The sequence below is a fragment of the Mycteria americana genome, chromosome 1 (assembly GCF_035582795.1).
Source record: "Mycteria americana isolate JAX WOST 10 ecotype Jacksonville Zoo and Gardens chromosome 1, USCA_MyAme_1.0, whole genome shotgun sequence".
In the NCBI taxonomy this organism is placed as follows: Eukaryota; Metazoa; Chordata; class Aves; order Ciconiiformes; family Ciconiidae; genus Mycteria; species Mycteria americana.
The window spans coordinates 6,576,895-6,598,477 of NC_134365.1; the positions used below are offsets into that span (position 1 = coordinate 6,576,895).

The following is a 21,583-nucleotide window of genomic DNA, read 5'->3' on the forward strand; positions in this document are numbered from 1 at the left end:
ATCAGACTGCTCTCAGTCACAGCTTCAGCTTACAAGTCTATCAAGTCTATTAGATTTTAAAAAATAAAGGGGGGAGAAAGATGATTTTGTATTCAAAAGGTTGTAAACTGTTTTTAATGTGTGTATCTGTCTATATAAGGGTGAGGGGCGAGGGGAGGAGGGAGGGGTGGGAGAGGAGTTGCATTAGAAAGTCCCTCCTTTAAAAGTGTCAAACTCCAACCTGCACAGAATAGGGAAAGGGAGACCCCCAACAACCTTCAGGAAATAATATAAAAGCAAACCTCAGAGGCAGAAGAAAATACCCAAAATGAGAAGAGTGCAGCTTGCAGTAATCTGTAAATGATTGCTGGCAAAGACTGGAGGCTTCAAGCTTGAGCTGTGTTTGTTCCAAAAGAAAGCCAAGAAGGACGGTGTTAATAAAGAGAGATTTAACTGAGGGCTGTGCTTGGAATAAAGTGGGCTACAAAAAGGTCAAATTTGATCAGTTGGAGCAGATTACAAGGGCTTTAAAAGGTAGTGGTGAAGAAATGAAACTGGGACTGTGAAGCAATATAGCACAAGATTGATTTTGGGGGTGGAGAGAAGCTGGGACAAGTGCTTATCAGCTTGAGAAGGAGGAAGAGCTGTGCTGGGTTTGTTGTCATTCCCACACTGAGTAGAGTACTTGCTGCGTTTGTGGTTGGGCTTCCCCGCCGTGGCTTTTTTTTCTCTATATATATATTTTATTGTTATTATTACTACAATGGTGTCTATAATCTCTGACTTGGATCCTCTGAAAAGCTGGAAAGTTTTAAGGTAGGCCTATGTTTTCTTCTGTTTGGTACAGGCATTTTTGGTTTAGCCCGAAATTAACTGGAGCTTGAGTTATAATTGAAATGTGAGCCCTGGGCTTAAGTAAGAGAGGAGTTTCTGGTAATTAGAGCCCTTTTAAGATACAGCAAACCTTTAAGCAGATGTTTAGAGAGACTCGAGGGAGATTTTTTAAATATACTTCTCGGTGTTACAGTGCAGTGAGGAATTTTTTTTCTTCCTTTCTTTCTTTTTTAAGGAGAGATTGCTCCGTAAATTCAAGTTAATAGTAAAGGCTCGCACCAGTTGAAACTGCAGGATTAACTCTCTGCTTTTCTTGCTGTGCTCTGCAGGGGAATGGGTGGGAAACTTCAGAGGAGCAAAAAAACAGCGTGAAAGTTGATCAAGAAGTGGAAAATAGTCCTGGGGGAGAAAGGGGGACAAGCGTGCTTGTTTTGTCGTTGAAACTTCCACAGTTTGTTCTTTCTCTAAGGCATGTGTTTGATACTTAAAAGTTGCTACTGATTTTTACCTTCAGTACTGCTATATTTTGAATAGTGAAAGATGGTAACTTGAACTGCTAAAAAGAAGGATAAGGGGAAAAAAAAAACCGCTGTTAATGCCTGCTGCAGATATTAAAACTCCACAGTGTTAAATGCCTATGTTTAATGCTGTTACAAGTGCCTGATTTTGCCTATTGAGAATCCGGACATGTAAAAAGTTTGCAGATTGTTTGCAGAAACTTCACTAAAACATTGGAACCATCTGGGAATGTAGACAGCAAAATTATAAAATTAGTTAAATATAAAGTTTATCTCCCTCAGTTCTTAAGCAAAACATGAAGCTGCACCTAATACAGTATTTTTTTTTTTTAAGGGAGCAAATGACAGGGATTTTGAGGGGGTATGTGAACTGTGATATTATTATTATTATTATTATTATTATTATCATTATTATTTTAATATTTTGATGTATATTTGAGCTTCTTGCTACAATGTTTTAAAGAACTTTGTGTCCTGAGCTGAAAGAGGAAAACAACCCTTCAAAAGTCAAACCATAAAGTCTACTTACATGACTAGGTTTTTTTTCCTCGTATTGGCAGAGCATTGAACTTTCTTCTTCAGAAGTTTAAATTTCTCTGACCATCTTCTGAGCCTGTGTGTAGGAATGTGAACTAAGATCCTTTATCTTTGTCTGTGGTATGAGACTTGGCACAGCAGTCTTACTGCAAGTTTGGTTTGTTGTTTTTTTTTTTTTAAGTCATTTAGGACTGTCAGCACAAAATCATAAGTTTCTATTTGACTTCCAAAGCTTCAGTGTGGATGTTAGCTCACATGTAGTGTTGTGCAGGATGGTGGAGTGCAGGGCTGTGATTGGCATCTGGGGTGGGTGGTCACCCTAAGGACCAGAGCCGGGTGACTTCTGTGAGTAATCACCAATGAATGCCAGTAAAGTGCTTTTGCAGAGCTCCATATGTGTTGTCTTGCAGTGTGTTTTGCCCTCAGAAAAGCCATCCTAGGAATTATTTGAAAAGTTTATCTAGCTCTGTGAGATTACTTCTGATTCCTTTGCTAGTCAAGCCAGGTGATACCTGGGTTTTGCTGAGTTGAGGGATGACACAGAGGACTTGAAAGTCGAGAAAATTTAAGGAGGAGAGGCTGTTGCCCTCTCGAAGAATCCTGTTTTCTTAGAAAAATGACATGTTTACATGACTGTAGAAGAAATATCTCCCTGGCACTTTTTCCCTACAGCATGACTGAAGTTTCCCAACTTTGTATGTAAATCTGGAGATTACAGCTGTGTGGACACAGAGTAGGTCAAAGATGTGATTAAGTCAATTTTATCGGACATTTCTTCTGTGTAGTTAGTGTGTATGATTACAGCAGCAGCTCTGTACAGATGTGACATTGTGCAGATCAACTGCAGGATGCAGAGGGTTAAGAGGTGGGAAAAGGCAGTATGTAATATAAGTGAAATGATCCCTGAGAGTTAAAAAAAAAAAAGAGCTAGAAGTCAACATGCAGCTCATATGGCTTGCAACTTATTAAATTGTAATGCCACTTCTACCTTTTCTTATAAATTTTAGTTCATCTTCTGCAGGCCAATTTCCAGCCTGTTTGGTGCCTCTGAGCTTACCGTTTTTAGAGTCTCTCCTCCATGTACCAAGGGAGCCTGTAGCTAATATTTATAAGAAACAGAGGAGTGTTTCTGTGTGTTTCTCTTAGGTGGCACAAAGCAATTCTTTAAGACTCAAATGAAATGCTATGATCAGCTCGAGAGTAGTGTCCTACGGTGGCAAGTTCTCAATTTTGTTTTCTTTGTGCACCCCCTGTAATTTGTTCTGTGAGTAGCTCACAGTTTGAGACCTGCTTAGCTGGGAAAAGACTGAAGGATGCAGATCTCATGGAGGCGGGGGGGGGAATAATTGCATTGGGGCTTAATAATTCCCAGGGGCTCAGAGCAGCCACGGGCTGCCTTGGTGCTGGTTACCCCATCTCAGCTGAGCTCTGGTTCCTCTGCCCTCCTCCCCAAATCCCCTGGAAGCGCACCCTCTGCCCTCTGAATAAAGATAATAATAAAGGAGAAGGTACAATATAACAACAGACAAGGCTGTGGCTGGTGGTGGAGCCTAATGGGTGGGAGAGGTGGTGGTGGAGGATGGCAGGGGATTTTGCTGGACTTCACCCAGCAGGGCTGGAGAGCTAGCAGAGGTATTAAAATAAATAAATGGCAATATGGTGTGTATATAATATTACATCAGGCCTCCCTCTTTCGTTGTGTCTGTCTGGGGTAGGACAGTGAGAGCTGCGACACTCAGCACCCGCTGGCTTCGCGTTACAGCAAGGGGGGAGGAACTCGGGGGCTTCAAACACGGTTTAATGTGCAGAACAAAACCCGCTTCAGAAAATCTTTTCTTTCACTGGGTTTCTTGATAGTGATCTGATTATTAAAGTTATTGGAAAGTAAATCTGTGAGAGCTCCTGGATTTATTTATTTTTCCCCTTCCGTTCTCTCTTTTCAGATAAGTTCCCAGCAAAACCTTTATGCTTTGACATTAACACGCTGCTGCCTGATCTTCCCTTATAGATGCCTTCTCACTTCTCATAGTGAGACTAGAATAAGAGCCGTGTCTGTTGTACTCCTTGGAGCCAGAAGAGATTGGCAAAACTTCAGGCCTTTTTAAAATCCTTCAGAGCTTTACCAGCAAATGGTGTGTGCTTGCCTAGCCCTCCACCAACACAGAAATCCCATTTAGCTGTCTCCAGAATTATATGGGAGTAAGGATCTAGCCCCCCTAGTGCATAAGAGAGACCTGTGACTCCAGAGATGTCTCTAATCCCTGTTCAAAACTTTCCCTGTACTTCTGGGATGTGGTTTTGCTCCTCATACGTGACAGGGACAGCTTTAGTCATTGTTTCTGAAGGCAAAGCCTGTGCTCTGGGCCCCTACAACAGCAAAAGCAGAGCAGTAGCCTTGCAAGGAGAGGCACAAAAAGGAGGGGAAAAAAAAAATCCCTCAAGGCCACGTCTCCTTTGTTGCTTTTCTCCCTTGATTTGGCTCCAACAAGGCTAAATGCAGCACTATAAATCACGAGTTACCTATACAGGGAAGACCTTGTACCCCTTTGCATTCCTGTCTAAAGAAGTATGTGACCTTTCTATGGCTTATTGCTAGGAAAAAAAGTTGTTTTTAACTTGACTTCGCAACCTCAGGGTGAAATCCAAGCAAAGAGTAGGAGTTTTCACTCAGATGAGTGGTCAAGTTACAGTCTGTGAAGCAGCGAATCTTGCTGTATTGCTCTGCATACAGATGACCTGAATTTCACAAGTCCTATTGAACTGGCCCGTACAACTTGGCTAGTGGCGTTGGGAACATCTTGTTTGGAATACATCATGTGTCAGGCGGATGTACCAATTCAAATGTTCTCTCCAAAATGCCTTTTCCTACCATGCACACCATCCAAACAGCCTGTAAATGGTTTGGCTTTTCAGGAAAAAAGTGGTTTTCATGCTTGGCAAGTCAGTCCAGGAGGAGCAATTTCAGCCTTGTTGGTGTTTGTATTATGAGCTATGTTGGGCAAATAGTCCTATCCCCACACCCCGCTCCTGCGACTGCCTGTGAATTAAGATGGGTTAAATAGCTTCAAGGTGTTCAAATTGAAGGCGGGAGGAAAGTACACGCTCTCCTCAGATTCAGTGGTTGGCACAGAACAATAAACTGAGACAATTGCAGTGATATGAGTTGCTCCTGATTTGGCTTTTGCCTTTCCATCTTAGCAAAGCTTTAGATAAGGCATCCGGTGTTGTATTCAGTGTCTGAACAGACCAGTTTAGTACAAGGACCCCCAACAGAGAACTACTATTCAGAAAAGGGGGTAAAAAACATGATTTCACATGTGCTTTACTCTGAGGACCTGAACAATGTTGTCTCCACCCACTCCTCAAAAACAAAACAAAACAAGCCCTGAAAGTTTGGCCCAGGGACGTAATGCTGGACTCCGTCGCCACCATGAAATACAGATAATGGAATTTCAGATGTCAGCAGAGAATACAAATTCCCCCATAATTGCCACAATATGCTCGCTTTAAAAAAAAAATATGCGTGAAAAGAGGGTGTGTGTATCTTGTAATAACTAAAAACACATTTGAGAAATGGTTTTCCAGTTAACCCTTCCGAAATACAGATCATGTCAAAGATGGCACTGAAAGGGACGGTAGTGAGGGTCACATAAGTCCCAAGTCGTGACACAGATGAGTATCACCAGGGGGATGATGGTTGTGGAATCCATAGTCTGGATTCTTCTGCTTTGAGTTTGAACGTGTAACTCTACAGTCACTCAAGTGAGTAATACTGGGATGAACAATTAGGGCCAGCTATACTGAAGTATGAGTTTTTAATAATTTTGTCATCTTTTGTGTCTGTTCTTCCTCTGCACTTTGTAGAGGACAATACTGGCAGTTTTTCTTGGTTTGTTGGTTTTGGTTTTTTTTTTTTCTTAAAAAGGCAGGATATATGGGGTGATTGAAAAAGTAAAGATAACAGAAAATAGCAGATTAGGATGTAACACATTCCTGCATCCATTGTTGATGGCTGAGAAAGTCATCTAGTCCTTCTCTAAGCCTGTGCAGATTTATTCTTGCATCTTTATTTTCCCCTGATTAAAATTCAATATCACTCTTTTCAATAAGAGGTTATTCTCCACTGTTTTACTAAAAACAATCCACTTCTCATATCAAGCCTGTATACAAGCTTATTACATCTTGTTCATTTCGACATGAGTTGTTAAATCTTCCAGGTGCTTTATGGCAGATTTAACCATCCAATTCAAATGAACACTCTCACAAAGAGGTTTACTCACTATTGCTGCTATGTTCCTTTGCCTAATTGTTTAAATTGCCCTAACCCCTAAAACGTAATATAAAATTACTGCTCCAGCAACACAGATGCCGAGCAAGAGTCTAAGATGATAAGTGTGTAGTAATACTCTCCCAGCCACCAGTGATTTGCAGTTCACGGACTCCCTATGCCAGCAGTGATGTCTTTTTCTTAATGAATGTTTCCTCCATGAATTTATCTGATTGGCTTTGCAGTTTTAACTTGAGCCCACAGTGTCTTGCAGCAAAGAAATTCAGTAGTTTGACACACTGGTTACTTCTGTGCTAACAAAGCAGTGCACTGGAAAGGCTCTATTTACGTGTACGTTTGTCTTGCATCCATGTTTTGGGACATGCGATAGCTGTTTGGAGTGGTTTCCCTGCTAAGGCCTTGAGACATTGAGTTCAGGTTTTGAAGGGAGGGGGAGACTGTGTTGTTTCTGCATCTATTATAACCCTAAATTTCATTCCTGACTGGTGATTAGTGACACCCAGTTACATGGATGCCCATGTTGCAGGATGCAGGTAACAACAGGATTATCCTTTCCTACATGCATTACTTAATTATACTGACTTTCACCTACCATTTCATCATCTTCATCTCTTAAATCAATGAGAGTCCTAACGTACTTCTGCAGATCTCTGCAGCTTTTTCATAACTAACCCATTGCAAATTTTAAGCTTTGTCTAGTTCTGCGCTCAGTGGAACTGAATAAGGAGGAAATTGCCTGTAGAAAGGAAAGGTAACCGGGCAGTGGCAGCGTTACATTGTGCCTTGAGAGATAAGGTTATAATTTCAGGCTTTTCCCAGGCATTCTGTGTCAGTTTGGATGAGTTACTTAATCTCTGTGTGCCTCAGTTCCCACCAGTAAAATGGAGTTGTTAATACCTGCCTTATCTACTTTGGCTATAAACTTTTCATGGCTATAGAGATGTACGGCTCTGTCCGTATAGAGCCCACAGCAGTGAGGGCTCAGCCTTGGGCTGGGCTTTTCACAGCCTGTCCTCATAAAAATAATTTACTTAAACGAAAATAGAATTTGACTCTTTTAAGAACAAGTAATTCCTTGCTCATTTACTAAACCCCTTTCTTCAGTATTACTGCCTTTGCAAGGCAGATCCGCAGACGAGTCATTCAAATTTCTCGCACGCACCAGCTTTTTTCCAAGAAGTTGTTAGTCTGAAGCTGGTTGAAGCGCGGAACCCAGAGCTGAATGCTCTCACTGAGCTTTGCCTAATGGCAAATTACCTAGCTTGGGGGTTTGGGTTTCTTGTTTTCCACAGAATCACAGAATCATATAGGTTGGAAAAGACCTTTAAGATCATCGAGTCCAACCGTAAACCTAACACTGCCAAAACCACCACTATACCATGTCCCTAAGCACCTCATCCAAACGTCCTTTAAATACCTCCAGGGATGGCGACTCAACCACTTCCCTGGGCAGCCTGTTCCAGTGCTTGATAACCCTTTCAGTGAAGTAAAATTTCCTAATATCCAGTCTAAACCTCCCCTGGGTTTCCCCTTTGGGTTTGTTTTCTTTTTTTTTTGTGCATGTGATGCTTCTGTTCAGTAACCCTTTATAAAAATTTGTAAGCTTAGTTACTGTTCTGCTTTATTAAACCCCCCTCCAAGCTTAGTCTCCCCTTTGGTATGCAGTTCCTTTTCTGCATAGCTGCTCTTTTCATGTCTCACAACTGCACATGTGAATAATTCTTTTCATAGGCTCATTTCTTTCTCTCCTTCATTTTTCTAACCCCCTCCCCAGTTGACATGCAACTTTACTCACCTGTGTTTCATCACCTTCGTTCAGCAATACCTGTGCCACATGGTATTTTCCCAGCCATCGGTAGCGTACCCTGCTGTCCCCGTGGAGGGGTGTCATTAGAGCAGTGAAACTTTTCTTGTAGTTATTATTCCAGCAGTCACTATTACAGCATTGCCTATATAACAGGCTTTGTTTTCTTCAAGAGATGTTCATTAAAGATCTCTTGCACCCGTGTTAGTCTCAAGGTGCCGTACCAAGGACGGAGCAAAGGAAGGTGAAACCAGGGAGATTTGCAGTCTCTCTTGCTGAGCCTTTACATAAAGATCCAGAAGATTTTTCTTTGCTTGACAAAGAAAAATTTTGCTTTGCTTGAGCGGGAGCTGAATTTCTTATCTGTAAGGCAAATGCTCTAACTGTTCATGGGTGTTGTCTGGTGGGTATCACTGTCTCTCAAGGAACCTGTTCAGACTTCAGGAGCTCTAATACTCCTGAAAAATGCTCTGTGGCACTAAAAAAAATTCTTAGCATAACCTAAATGTTCAGGAGCTCTAATACTCCTGAAAAATGCTCTGTGACACTAAAAAAATTCTTAGCATAACCTAAATGTTACCATCCGACCTCTTTTATATGATCAGCTGAACATGCTTCTACTGATTATACTCTGATTTTCCTTAATAAAAAACCAAACCAAAACAAAAAACTCATATGAATTGCATGTCTATATAACTTTCTCAGATGCTTTTCCTTTGATCGTGTGAGTTTCCCCACGTTTCATCCCAAGTGGAAGAGGTTCCTCAGTTTTTTTATTCCTCATCTGGGAAAGTCAGTGAATCCCCTGCATACAGAGTTCATTCTGATAATTCATTACAGGATATTTGTTCTTGAATTGGTCCCAAACTGATTAATACACCACTTAGTTTACTGGACTCCTGTTGATCTGTAGATACTGGCTTTTTGTTATTGTTTGTTTTTTCCAACCAAGATTTAAAACTGAAGTTTTTCTAAAGGTAGAAGTACTGGGAGGCTCCAGAGATTGTAACAATAATTGGACTGTCTCTCTCTTTTGTTGAATGTGTGGATTTCAGATTATTGGAAAAATCTGTTGTGTCAGTTCTGCTGGATTCCTTTTCTTTTTCTCCTCTTCTTTTTCTCCTTTTTCTCCTCTTCTTTCTCTTCTCTTCTTTCTTTTCTTTTTCTTCTCTTCTTTTGTCAAGTTAAATTGTCTGTAGCCAGTTATCTTCAAGAACTGCTTTATATAGACAATTTGTATCTGATAAAAAATTAATTTACTTGTCCAGGGAACTTTGCAAGAGTCTTCAGTAGTGGAAGACTGATTCTCAGCTTAACATACCTGAACCGCAGACTACGTTTATGTATTAAATTAGTAGATCAGCAGAGCCAGAACTTAGTTGGGGTTAGAAATCTCAGCATGACTTTTAAGTGATTTGATTAAGCATATTCCATACAAGAATTTGTAAGACACTATGGAAAGCTTTAAAGTAAAAAGGGGGAGAGGATAATTTTTTCTTTAGTTTTAAGACTCTTAGTTTTAAATAGGGTTCTTGATTTGCAGGTCCCAAAGAAAACAGTAATGGATTATAGAAAGGACTCCAAGCGAGTCTTTGAAGCTGTGGACATTCCAGTTCTGAAAAATATGTGGACTTAATAATCTTCCTCCATGAAGAATAGGTTATAAATTTACAAGTGAGTTAATCTGCATGTGTAACCCCAGCACTACTTTTCCCATTGTACTCATCCTGAACCAGGAGGCACTGGCAGATTTCAATCTGAGACTACCTAATTCTGCAAATAGTAACTAAATTCACCTTCAAGCATTTGTAGGATGAATTTCATTTCTCAGTCTATTAGGCTGTAATCAGTCTTTGCTTTAAGCAAGCAAGGGGTTTCTGCATATTAATCAGGGGTGGTTTCCAGTCCCTGGGAGGTTTGCATGGCTTTCCATGTGATGTCCTTCAAGAAGTACTGGGTCCGTGATCAATGTTATGTATTTAAGCCTTGATTTTTACGTGCCCTGTCAGTAGAGCTGTTGGGCATGTTTGCTAACTTGGCACTTCAGCTGGACAACGTTTCAGCTCTGGTGCGGTCTTAAGGAAGGATTTCAGTCCTGCCAGTAGCTGGCATTGCTGAGGCTGGTGGGTGTCCCTGTAGCCCTTGGATTTCCCTCTTGTTGGAAAAACTGACCTTTGCAAAATGTTGACTGGGGTCAAGTTTCAGCTGGACATGCCAAAATACAGGATTTAGGTAGCCTGGGAAGAATTACAGACTTGGAAGGGCGAGATAGATAGGTATTAAAGGTCTGAAATGGGGTGATAGGGAGAAAAGTATTTTAACACTGATGTAAACTTTCGTTGACTCCAACGAAATTAATTGGCAGGGTCTTTTGTGTGCCTTTTGGCACATAAAATTTCCAGCCGACACAAACTGACAAAGCTCCATTGAGCAAGGTCTACTGACTTAGAGTAACTGAGAATTGGGTCCCATGTGTTTTGCAGAAGACTTGACATCTTTCTTTTTATACATAAAGTTTCTGGATCTAATAGGAGAAAAAATTTCTTGGTAAGAGCACTTACTGTATGAATTACTTCCAGCCTGTTGATGCCCAGTCTTACTCTATCTGAAGTCTGGCCTCTAAAAAGCTCTTGGGAATAAGGTTACATGAAGTTTTAATTTTCTAGTTATTTTTTCCCGTATTCAAAAGAAACAGATGACCTAGCTCTTTGCCCTATAATCAACATTCAAGTAGACTAATAAATTTAGCATAATCTATTAACAAACCTAAATCTATGACGTCTTAGGTTGCAGACAAGCTGTGTAAACAGCTTGTCTGCCTACCAACTTTAAATCATTGAGAAGTGGCGATAGGAGAAACCAAACTTGCTGTATTGTAGAGTAACTTTTTTTTTTTTTTTTGCTACCCGTTTGAGCTTAAAGTTTCCTGATTTTTGCAAAGGGATTTTTTTTTTTTTTAATTCCTGCAAAAGTAGTTTGTATTTTTAACCCAGAACAACGTGGTTCCCACATATAGCTCTGGGACTGCTCTTAGACCGAGTTCAGATCTTCCTGTTGTTCACTGAGAGCTGCAGCTACATTTGTGGGCATTAAGATGCTCTGTTTGCCATGAGATTCATTAAAATCTGTGGTTAATGAGAGCTGACATCATGCACACAGGTCTTACAAGTGCAACTGCAGAGTCTTGTTACATGATGCCTCAAAGCTGGCTAGATCACAATTTTATGTGGACTTTGAGGTCTTCTCTTACATCTTTACTCTCATTCTTCTCATAAGAAGAATTTAAAAGCAGTCTTGGTTCTCCACCCCCACACCCCAGAGAAAAAAGCAAGTTACTGTCTTATTAAGAGGTCCCCTAATTTAAAAGTACCCTCTCTAGCAATATTTTCTATAGTAAACTGCAATCTGAATTTTTCTACTGGTATGAGTCTGGGATGCAGTTATTGTACTTTACATCCTTTCTCCTCTATCCTATCTGTAGCGACTGTACAACCATGCACAGCAGAGTGTCCAACAACAAAAACAGGTCATTATTCTTACAGTGACAAAATAGCACAAAGGCTTTGATCCACTGCAAAGAAAATTCATGTTGTTCACATTGGTGTTGTTGAGTAAAGGCAACAAGAAGAATGAGCATGGATGAAGCCGCAGGTCCAATTCCAGGAGGCATAACTTCATCCTATTCACAGGCAGATAAGAAGTTACTTTTGCCAGAATTATTTTTGCTACAGTTACAGATGTTTACTGGGCAGGCATCATAGCAGAAATGTCCTAGGAAAAGACTTCAGTTAATTTCCAGAAAAAACATCATAGTCACTGTTTAAGAAAAATAAAACATCTTGAAACAAAATGTCCTGTAATGTACAGAAACCTAGCTTGAATGTACCATGTACCTGTATGAATCTGACTGTACTAATCATTGCTTTGTTTTCCTATTAAACTGTTTGCAAGTTATTACAGGGTTGATTGTACTTCGTGTATTGGCAATTCAGGTTATGAATTAAATTTAAGCAGATATTATGAAAATACAGTCTGTAACAACAGGGTAAAAACAAGCTCTGTTCATGAAAATGAGCCGTGTATACAGCGAGCTTGTGATTCGGACATGAAACAATGTTGGGCTCCAGGTTGCAACATCACAAAACATGACAATTTGGAAGAAAGAATGAGTTCTGCATTTATTTTCCCCTCTCCCCGATTTGTTCTTATAATACACAACAGCAGTCAGACCACACAGGAAGTTTGCACAAATCTACATGGTGAGAGTGGGATGGGAAAGCAGAACTAGTTCAGCAGCAAAAGTTTGGGCATTTTTTCTTTCTTCAGCAACTGGAAGCTTAGTGTGGCACTCCTGAATAAAATTAGCTTTGCAGGGAGGAAGCTGTATAATCAGTATGTATGACGGTTTCTTAAGATGTGATGATCTGGAACAGAGCAGTTACCTATATATGGTATCTTTGTATCTTCTCAGTAGTAGCAGCCAATTTCAAATCCTTCAGGAAGATGATAAAAAATGTGCTTTAACCGAGGGGTTCCAGCAATAGTTAGCTAATAATTTCAGACCTAGAAGGATTTCCTTATGAGGAGTGTTTAATTACGGAGGCAAAGAGTTGTACAGAATAACAAGCACTTCTCAGAAACAGTGATTTAGGCTTTTGTTGTTTGAATTTTGTCATAACACAAAGGGGAAAAAAAGTCTTGTGAGACATTTGAAACCAATAACCCACATGACAATTAGCTCGCACGATACTGTGCCAGCAGATACCATGGAGGCCAAATGCTTAGAATTGGAAAAAAAAAAAATTTTACGGATGATGAGAACATCTACAATTAGATAGGATTAAAATGGATGGGGAAGGATGTAAGTCCTCACGCTTTGGCCAACTACTATCTGAGGTGGAGAAGCATCTTTCCTTATTTGGCAACATATCCCTATCCATGTACGCTTTCTGTACCCCTTAGGGATGGAAGGTCATATAAAACAAACTCCCGTCTGATCCCATGAGACAATTCCTGTGTTCTACAAGAGTGTTAAAATCCTACTACTTGAATTTTCTTTCCTAATACCGAATTCTAACAGCATTTACTTTATTGATGCAATGCATGAGTCGAAAGACAGAACAAATCTTTCAAGCCTTGTCTTACTAAAGCATATACTTTTACTTAACAGCATTATATATGGTATGTCTTAACCACTTTCTGGACTGATGAGTTCCACAGGGTAATTTTGCATTACATTAAAATAATTATCCGTCACCGTTTGAACTTCATGTAATCTCAGATAAGTAAATTGTATACTTTAGCAAGCCAGCATGTATTCTGAAATTGTTATGGGGAAGATTTGCATTAGGAAAATGTAGACTTCCTCCCCCTCCTTCCCATGATAAAAATCTCCGTACACAATAGCTGTACTGCCACATGTCATGGGGACATTGTGTAAATTACAGAGTTACAAATTTGTCAGCCTAACCAAATGTCTGAAAGAATAATGTCATATTAGTTATATTTCAGCTGCAAGCCTGGACTGTTTTAACCTTGATTTGTGTGGCAGCTAGCCATACCAACAGCTTGTGCATGGTTGATTATAAACAACTTTGTTTTAATGTAACAAAATTCTCATTTAATTCCTGGAGCTTGATGCAATGGTGATCAAAGTAAATTCAGACACATCCCTGACGTAAAGGATTAGATTAGACTGACCAGAAAAGACAGGGTCCTGAAGATTTAAAGATCATAAGATCTTTTGTACATTTTAACCCAAACTTTCTGAAGTTGGATAGTGCACCTGAAAATATATAGATGGAGAACTGCATTACATGCATAGCAAGCCTTGATATAACTTGCACCAGTTTTGATTTTCATTTAACTCTACTCTTGTGTGGAAGGACCTGTATGTTCAACCAAAATTCTTTTTTTTTTTTTTTAGAAAAGCTTTATTCATTTGGGATTGCAAGATATTTTTCCTCTACATTTTATTTCCACATTGAGGATGGAAAATTTATTGGGGAAGAGCTGGAACCCTTGAAATCTCTTTTCTTTGTTTGGGGTTTGTCTTAGTTGGATCCTCTTGTGCTGAATCAGATGCAGATTCAGACTTGGAGAGGGGGGTGTCCTGGTTTGGGTTTTTTGATATTTCTGGTGGCTTCAGTGTTGTTGGGGGTTTTTTGTGTTGTTTTTTTTGTTTTCTTCTCTTTTTTTCTCTTTATTATTATTTCATTTGTTTTGGGGTGGGTTTTATTTTGGTTTGGGTTTTTTTGGGTTTGGGGGTGGTTTTCTGTTTGTTTGGTTTTGGTGAGGATTATAAGTGTCCTTGCCTGAAGCAGTGTACCTGAGAGGCTCTCTGTCTTGTCTTGACTGCTTATTTTCAGGAGGCTTAAGACAATTTAGTATTTTTGAGATTACCGACTCCTTGCCAAGCATCTCAGAAGCTGGGCAAGAAGTTCAAAAAAGGTGGGACGGATTAAGTTAACATTTGTATGGGACTATACTTACACATCTGCTTCCTAAAGAGGGTGGGAAGGCAGTATGATGTTTGCTTTATTTTGAAATCAGCAATAGTCAACATAGGTCTGTAAATGTCAAATTTGAGGGGTTTGGCTACATGAGCATCACAGAATCACAGAATCACAGAATCGTATAGGTTGGAAAAGACCTTTAAGATCATCGAGTCCAACCGTAAACCTAACACTACCAAGTCCACCACATGTCCCTAAGCACCTCATCCAGATGTCTTTTAAATACCTCCAGGGATGGCGACTCAACCACTTCCCTGGGCAGCCTGTTCCAATGCTTGATAACCCTTTCAGTGAAGTAAAATTTCCTAATATCCAGTCTAAACCTCCCCTGAACTCCCCTAACTCAACAAAACCTGAGTTAAACCTTTGAGTGGTTCTTAAGCTTGTGGTGAACTGAATCAAACTGCAGGAACGATCCTTAAATTAATTACCCCAATAAACTCCAGCTACTTTTCAGCTTTACGTTCTTTCTTTGCAAATAGCTGATTTTGAACATTCCCTCTTTCCCACCTGTAGAAAAAGTACAACGCTTACCTTCAAACAGAATCAAACCTTCACACAAACATGGTTGTAAGGTTGGGAAAAATTTCCTTCCCCCCCCCCCCCCCCCCCCCCCAAGTCTTCAATTCCTGATTTTTTGGTTTGAGAGAGCAACAATATAAACCATGAACTTTAATTTTCTGCGTGGCATTGTCAATGGGGGGGCAGGGGGGAACAGTAGTAATAACCTAAGGTCCTTTGTTATGAGTTTGATATTGGTATCATAGGGCAATATGGTGTTGCCCATCATCCTGGTGTAGGGGAATCTTTAGGAGTAAAGATAATGAATCCAGTGCTGCTAGTTTTCATAGTTACAAATTTCCTTGGCTCTGGGAAAAATTATTATGTGAATGGGGATTTCTAGTCTATAAACACACAGGGAAAAGGCACAGATGCTGACATGTACACAAAGACTTTTAAGGTCAGTAAACTTTTGTTCAGTCAGAAGGTAAAAATGCACAAATTTTCTAGTTTTTTTTAATATATATAAAATCACATAGTGGGGTTTTCTTTACCTCTATGCTAAGATTACTGCACAATCTTAGGACTTCCTTTGAGACTTGCGTTTCTTTTGTGGCTGTCAGTCCATGGGTTTTTGAAACAGGAACCACACAAAGATTTCTGACCTCACAAGGTAACAGAAATTACTCTTCTAAATTCTGCATGAACCTCCGACCAAATGTTCACTTCTGCTTCAGCTCTGCTATTTCCCCCTCAGTCTGGACTACTTGTGATATGAATGTTTCTTAACTCCAAATAGAAACATCAGTCCTGTTTCTGGGACAAATTTTCATGGTCCTTTTAAATGCATACTATAGAAACTAAGTACAACTCCTGCTCAACATCCACAGAAGACATCAGCTTGTGTAGGTTTCTGACAGTGTGCTTCAGGGAAAGATTTTATGTCATTAAAATAGTTTAACTCTAGTTCTTTTATATTCTCATGTTTATGGCTTGCTGTTTTAAAGACCTGCTATTTTTAAGACTTCATACCAGTAATAGTCGGTCTTAGCTGCATGTCCAAATTATGTATGAAGACAATGTATTTATGTTTTTATTTGTTGAAGAAGACTCTACGCCAAACCAAAGGCTTAATAATCAGTGAGTGCTGGGTGGAGCTCTTTTTTGTTTAGCTGTGTTTGTCCTGGAGATTATTAGGCTGAACTATTTGTTCAAAAGAAACAAAATGAAAATTAGAGGTCTATAGCCAAGTCTTCAAATGATCTTCTTGCTCACTGGCACTTGCTGAGACAGGAAAAGTGATGGCTAGTGCTTCAAAAATCCTTCGTGCTCTCATTTTTTGGAATTTGAGTTCCTAAGAGAGTCTGGCCTTTTGCCTGCATCCTGAGATGCAGCACATCCCAAGTACTGGGGTTTTTTCCGATCTGCACGGTCTAAAATAAGACATTGGTTGCAAAGTTTTTAAGCCAGTTCTTGTTAAGGCATGTCCTTGGAGGTACTAGCCACCTTTAACTGTTCTTGACTTCAAGGAGTGTTGATGATTGAGTTCCACACTGGCATATCAAAGCAGAAGCAGACCCCCAGTTCGGGGACGTATGCTTTCATTAGGTTTTGAACCTCCCTTGCCATTTCTTCTCTGTGAATCTCAGTTATTTCTAATACTGTGTTTAACTTTGCTGTGAACTTTTGTTTGGCAAAGGAGCGTATTTGCTTGTTTGGGACAGGCTGAGTTTTACTGCTTTGCTTGAATTTCCTGGTCTTCTCCAAAATCACAGTGGCTTACTTGGGAATCTTGCCAGCGTTTTAGACTTCAAATAGTGATAGTAAGATTTGTGTGCTCATTTGAGGCTTACATAAGGCTAAAGATAATATTTGTGGGCATGATTAAATGTGTTTGGTATTTTTGGGGGGAGGGATGTATCTAGCTTATGAGTTATGCTTGCTGCCTTGTGAGGATTCTTATGAAATGTAGCAGCAGCTCAACAGGTTATCGAGCAGGGGGAGAGTTAATGCATAGTGCTGATACTCATAAATCAGTAGATTAGTGCCTGCCTTACACCTCTTAATAAAAACAGGAGAGAACAACAATCTTATCAACATACATGATGTTATCAACATATCAACATATCAACATATCAACTTATCAACATACATGATGATGATACAATGAGTAAACAAGTGTCATATTCATATACAAAATATATTTTTATCATTCTTCTGCTTCAAACCATGTGACTTTGCAGCGAAGCACTTGCGGGAGACGAGTGAATACATGTTTGACGACAGTTGCAGCTGGAAAAAAACCCCATGAATGCTAACATGAGGGAGATAATTGGCATGTGGGGGGGTGAATGTCCAGATCTGAATTTATGAACTGTCAAGCATAAAAGCCTGCTGCTTCCTCTCAGCAACTGGTACAGGCTGGTTGTAGATTGTGTGAACACCTGGACTAAACAAAAGTGGCATGTGCTAAGTCTTCCAGTTAATAAAGAGAGATGACACTGATGCATCAATTAGCAGACTGATCACTTGTTGTCCTTCTGCACGTAGACTATTTTGATTGGTAAATGGGAGATTTGGGGGCCCAGAAAGAAGAGGAGACTGAAAAGATGTGTTCCTAGAAAGAAGTGGTCTTGGAGAGGGGGAGGAGAAGAAGGCTTAGAAAGAAGAAGATGAAGATCACAACTGGAGGAAAGATCTGGGAAGTGAAGCAAGTCCTGGACTTGAGGAAGACAGGCAGAGATCAGTGTTGAGGGATGCCTGGAGACCTTGGCTGGTGATGCCCAAGATGGGTAACTGCAAGCAGTGGCACAGTATGGACCAACACAACGTCCTACCCAAACTTCACAGACCAGGGATGTTGAGACCTTGTGAATATAGCATGAACGTAGTATGTGAGGTGATCAAGGAAGGTAAAACTGAATGTCCTTGGTTCCTAAATAACTCCTTGCACTGCCATGAATGGTCTGCTGAAACATTAACATATATTCAAACTTGCATATATAAGGGCACTCCTTAGGTGGTGGTATCTAGCACTTTCAAAGCACAAAACAAATTCTGGCTCCTAGATTTAAACCTGTCATGCATACCTATGCATGCACGTGTGCTGGTTTTGGCTGGGATAGAGTTAATTATCTTCCTAGTAGCTGGTATAGTGCTGTGGTTTGGATTTTAGTATGAGAATAATAGCGATAACACGCTGATGTTTTGGTTGTTGCTAAGTGGTATTTACACCAAGTCAAGGACTTTTCAGCTTCCCATGCTCTGCCAGGTGCACAAGAAACTGGGAGGGGACACAGCCAGGACAGCTGACCCCAACTGACCAAAGGGACATTCCATACCATATGGCGTCATGCTCAGTATATAAAGCTGGGGAAGAAGGAGGAAGGGGGGGATGTTCGGAGTGATGGCGTTTGTCTTCCCAAGTCACCGTTAGGCGTGATGGAGCCCTGCTTTCCTGGAGATGGCTGAACACCTGCCTGCCCATGGGAAGCAGTGAATGAATTCCTTGCTTTGCTTTGTCTGCACACGTGGCTTTTGCTTTCCCTGTTAAACTGTCTTTATCTCAGCCCATGAGTTTTCTCACTTTTACTCTTCCGATTCTCTCCCCCATCCCACGGGGGGGAGTGAGCGAGCGGCTGGGTGGGGCTTAGCTGCTGGCTGGGGTTAAACCAGGACAACATGATATGCAGTCTCAAAGATGATGTGGAATTAACAGTAATTTGATAAATGGTATTTACAGTAGGTTACAGGACTGTAAGGAGCAGTGTAATCATATGTATTTTCTGGAGGAGATTGTAGGTGCCATTTCAATGCCAGTCCACTTCCAAAAAGCACAAATAAGCTTGAAACATTTTGAATTAAATGGTAGTCTGTGAAGAGTAGGTAGGATTCATTACACACATTCCTAATTAGGTCTTTGAATATAAATGATTTTATATGGTATTAAATAACATATTTTGCTTTGAACTCTCAAACCTCACTCTAATCACCTTCTAGCTTTCTTTGGTACTCTTGGGTGCACGCTAACCCCCTCTCTTTTTCCTCAAATAATCTATCAAGGGTTGTTAGCTCTGGTAAGAGGGTTCTCGGAGAAGGGAGTAAGTCAGTGACATAATTGTTTTCCTCTCAAAAATGTGTATGAATGAAGATAGTTGCATCTGTTAGTGAATACAGAGATAAACTTTCCATGCTTTGATAAAGAGTCTTTTGATACAAATTATTTGTGTATGTATTTTGCAGCTAACCTATTTTAAGGAAAAATTTGAATAAATAGGGTATCTGTACTTTCAAAAAAGTGAGCTTTTATTAAAAGTGAAGGAAATTATAAACTATTTTAAGTGGCTTAACTTTGCACAGGAAAGACATGGAAAAGTAGGTGTAAAACCCTGGTCTGTATCTTGAAGCTGGAATAAAGGATGACAGGCATAGTTATTATTTGAATATCTTCCTCCATAAAGCTAGTAAACCATTTTCCACCTGATTTTCTCAGGGCTTTGAAACTCCTCCTAGCATAGGTACCTCTCCTCCAGCAGGTCTTCCTTATAGCCTTCATCACTGATGGTTCGGAAAGTTAGAGGGGAAGTCTCTCTTCTCGTGCCCTCATCTCCTTACCATCCTTAGTTCATCTTCTTCTCCAAACATTAACTGAAATTAATGTTAAACCATAAATCTGAGCCAAATCCAGGTGTCAGACCCCTAAATCTCATCCTTTAGGGTAGCTAGGATATATAGTAGCTGTATTAGCCCAAGCAGAGGAAAGTGATCAATCTTGTAAAGATGGCTTAGGCACTGAGCAGAACCATTTGGTCTCCAGTCAACCACAGGGAGCTCTCAAACTATCTTATAAAAAGGACAGTCAGAAATTGTTATAGCTTCAGATACTTATACTTGGGGTTGAAAGAGTTTGGATCATCTGTAGTTAAATTCCAGTGGTGACTGAGACTCCTAACTCCCAAACTGTCATTAAAAAGCAGAAAAGCTGCCATTAAAAGCAGACCAGTATTAGCTCTGAGCCAGCTAAGACTAGGTTAGATTTTAAAATACATAAATATGTCTATCAACAAAGACCTTTTAAATTAGGTCAAGTGAGGCTACTCTGTAACCACAAGCATGGCTCTAGTGCAATATTAGTTCTTTGGGTTTGGTTTTTTTTTTTTCTTTATGTAAGTCTCTGTCTTAGAGATTTGTACTCATGTAATTGCTGGCCAAATGCCTGCCTGCAATTTCTTTCTGTCAAATGAAGACACAAATACAAGAACAATTTCATTTACATAGCTTTTTTTTGTTTGTTTGTGATTTACAGTGATTTTTAGAGAGGTGCCCAAGCAGACAGTGGCCCCACTAAGTTCAGCGTGGCTTTCAAAAACTGCCAGAAACCCTGGCAAATACTTGACCAGTTTGTCAAGACTCAGTCCTTTGCTTCTTAAAAAAAAATGTAAATATATATACTGTTATCCATTTTCAAGTAGGTTGGGTACATTCAGATCTAAATGAGCTAGACTCCACTCATGAAGGACTAAAGGACTGGGTGTATCCTTAGTATCTGTGCTGCAGCTATTTACCTGTAACAGGAGTTTGACAGAGATGATGTCCAGGTAGATGCATCATTAAACTGGGGGGGCCACCAGCATTTGCACCAAGATACACCACTCAGAGATGCACATGTGAGAAAAAACACGCTGCACACAAGGATTTTTTCCACTAGTGTATGAAATTGGTGCAGGCATAAAGTGTTTGAAGTTTCTTATATTAATGTGGTGGTTGTACCACATCTCCTTTCCACTGATTGCTGGCTGAAAAAAACATATATATATTTGCTATCTCAACTGCTGGGTTCACAAAGTGCTTCACTCAGCAAGTCACACCAAATGCATAATATAGTTATCATCTGTCGGGGTTAATTGATAGAGAACTCTTCAGAAATAGGAATAGACTTAACTTTTCTGCGTACTGTTTCTCCTTTGTACAGTGATGACATGAAGGGAAGAAAATCTTTATGAAGAATCTCATTGAATTGATAAGGTTATACAAAACAGTAAGAGCGACAATGTACGGGTTAATGTGCCTAAAATGTGTTGTAAAACCCAACAATTTACACGTGCATATTTGGATATCCAACACACATTCCAGAGGATACTTGTAACAAAAACCCTGTGTGTGCTCTCCCTAACCCCTTCCTCCCCTGGGCTATGCCCTGCTGTTGAGTTGAAGCCTTTTTTCATCACATCTTGATTAATACTAGGTGCTAAAAGCAAATTGGTGATAACTGCTGGTCATGACAACTATTGTGCAAGCTCTTGCCAATGGCGGTGCTAGTTCTTTCCTGTTCTTACCTGCAGCAGCCTTCGTATTTTAATCATGGGCCCCAAGCAGAAATTGTCAATTAGATTGAGCCTTGTGGTTGTCTTTGAATAAATGTTCTTTAGCAGATAGATTTAGTGCCTTGCTACTCTATTCCCCTGGTTTCTATGTGCAATATACTTTCCATATACACTAAAATGAAGTATCTTCCTGGGGAAGAAAAAAAGTCTATCCAATCACACACCAGATAAAGTGGCTACTCTGCTGAACTCAAGAAAGAAATGAGAGGGCTTGATGAATGCCT

The 21,583-nt window shown here is 40.0% G+C and overlaps 1 protein-coding gene across 1 annotated transcript in view; it reads left to right on the plus strand.

Annotated features, from left to right (window-relative positions):
- Positions 1–598: 598 nt before the first annotated feature.
- Positions 599–21,583, plus strand: part of CELF2 (CUGBP Elav-like family member 2) — a 382,430-nt gene continuing 361,445 nt past the window's right edge. The window contains exon 1 of the mRNA XM_075521314.1: positions 599–795. Within this exon, the coding sequence (XP_075377429.1) occupies positions 743–795 (53 nt within the window). The 5' untranslated portion in view covers positions 599–742. The remainder of the gene's footprint in view (positions 796–21,583) is intronic.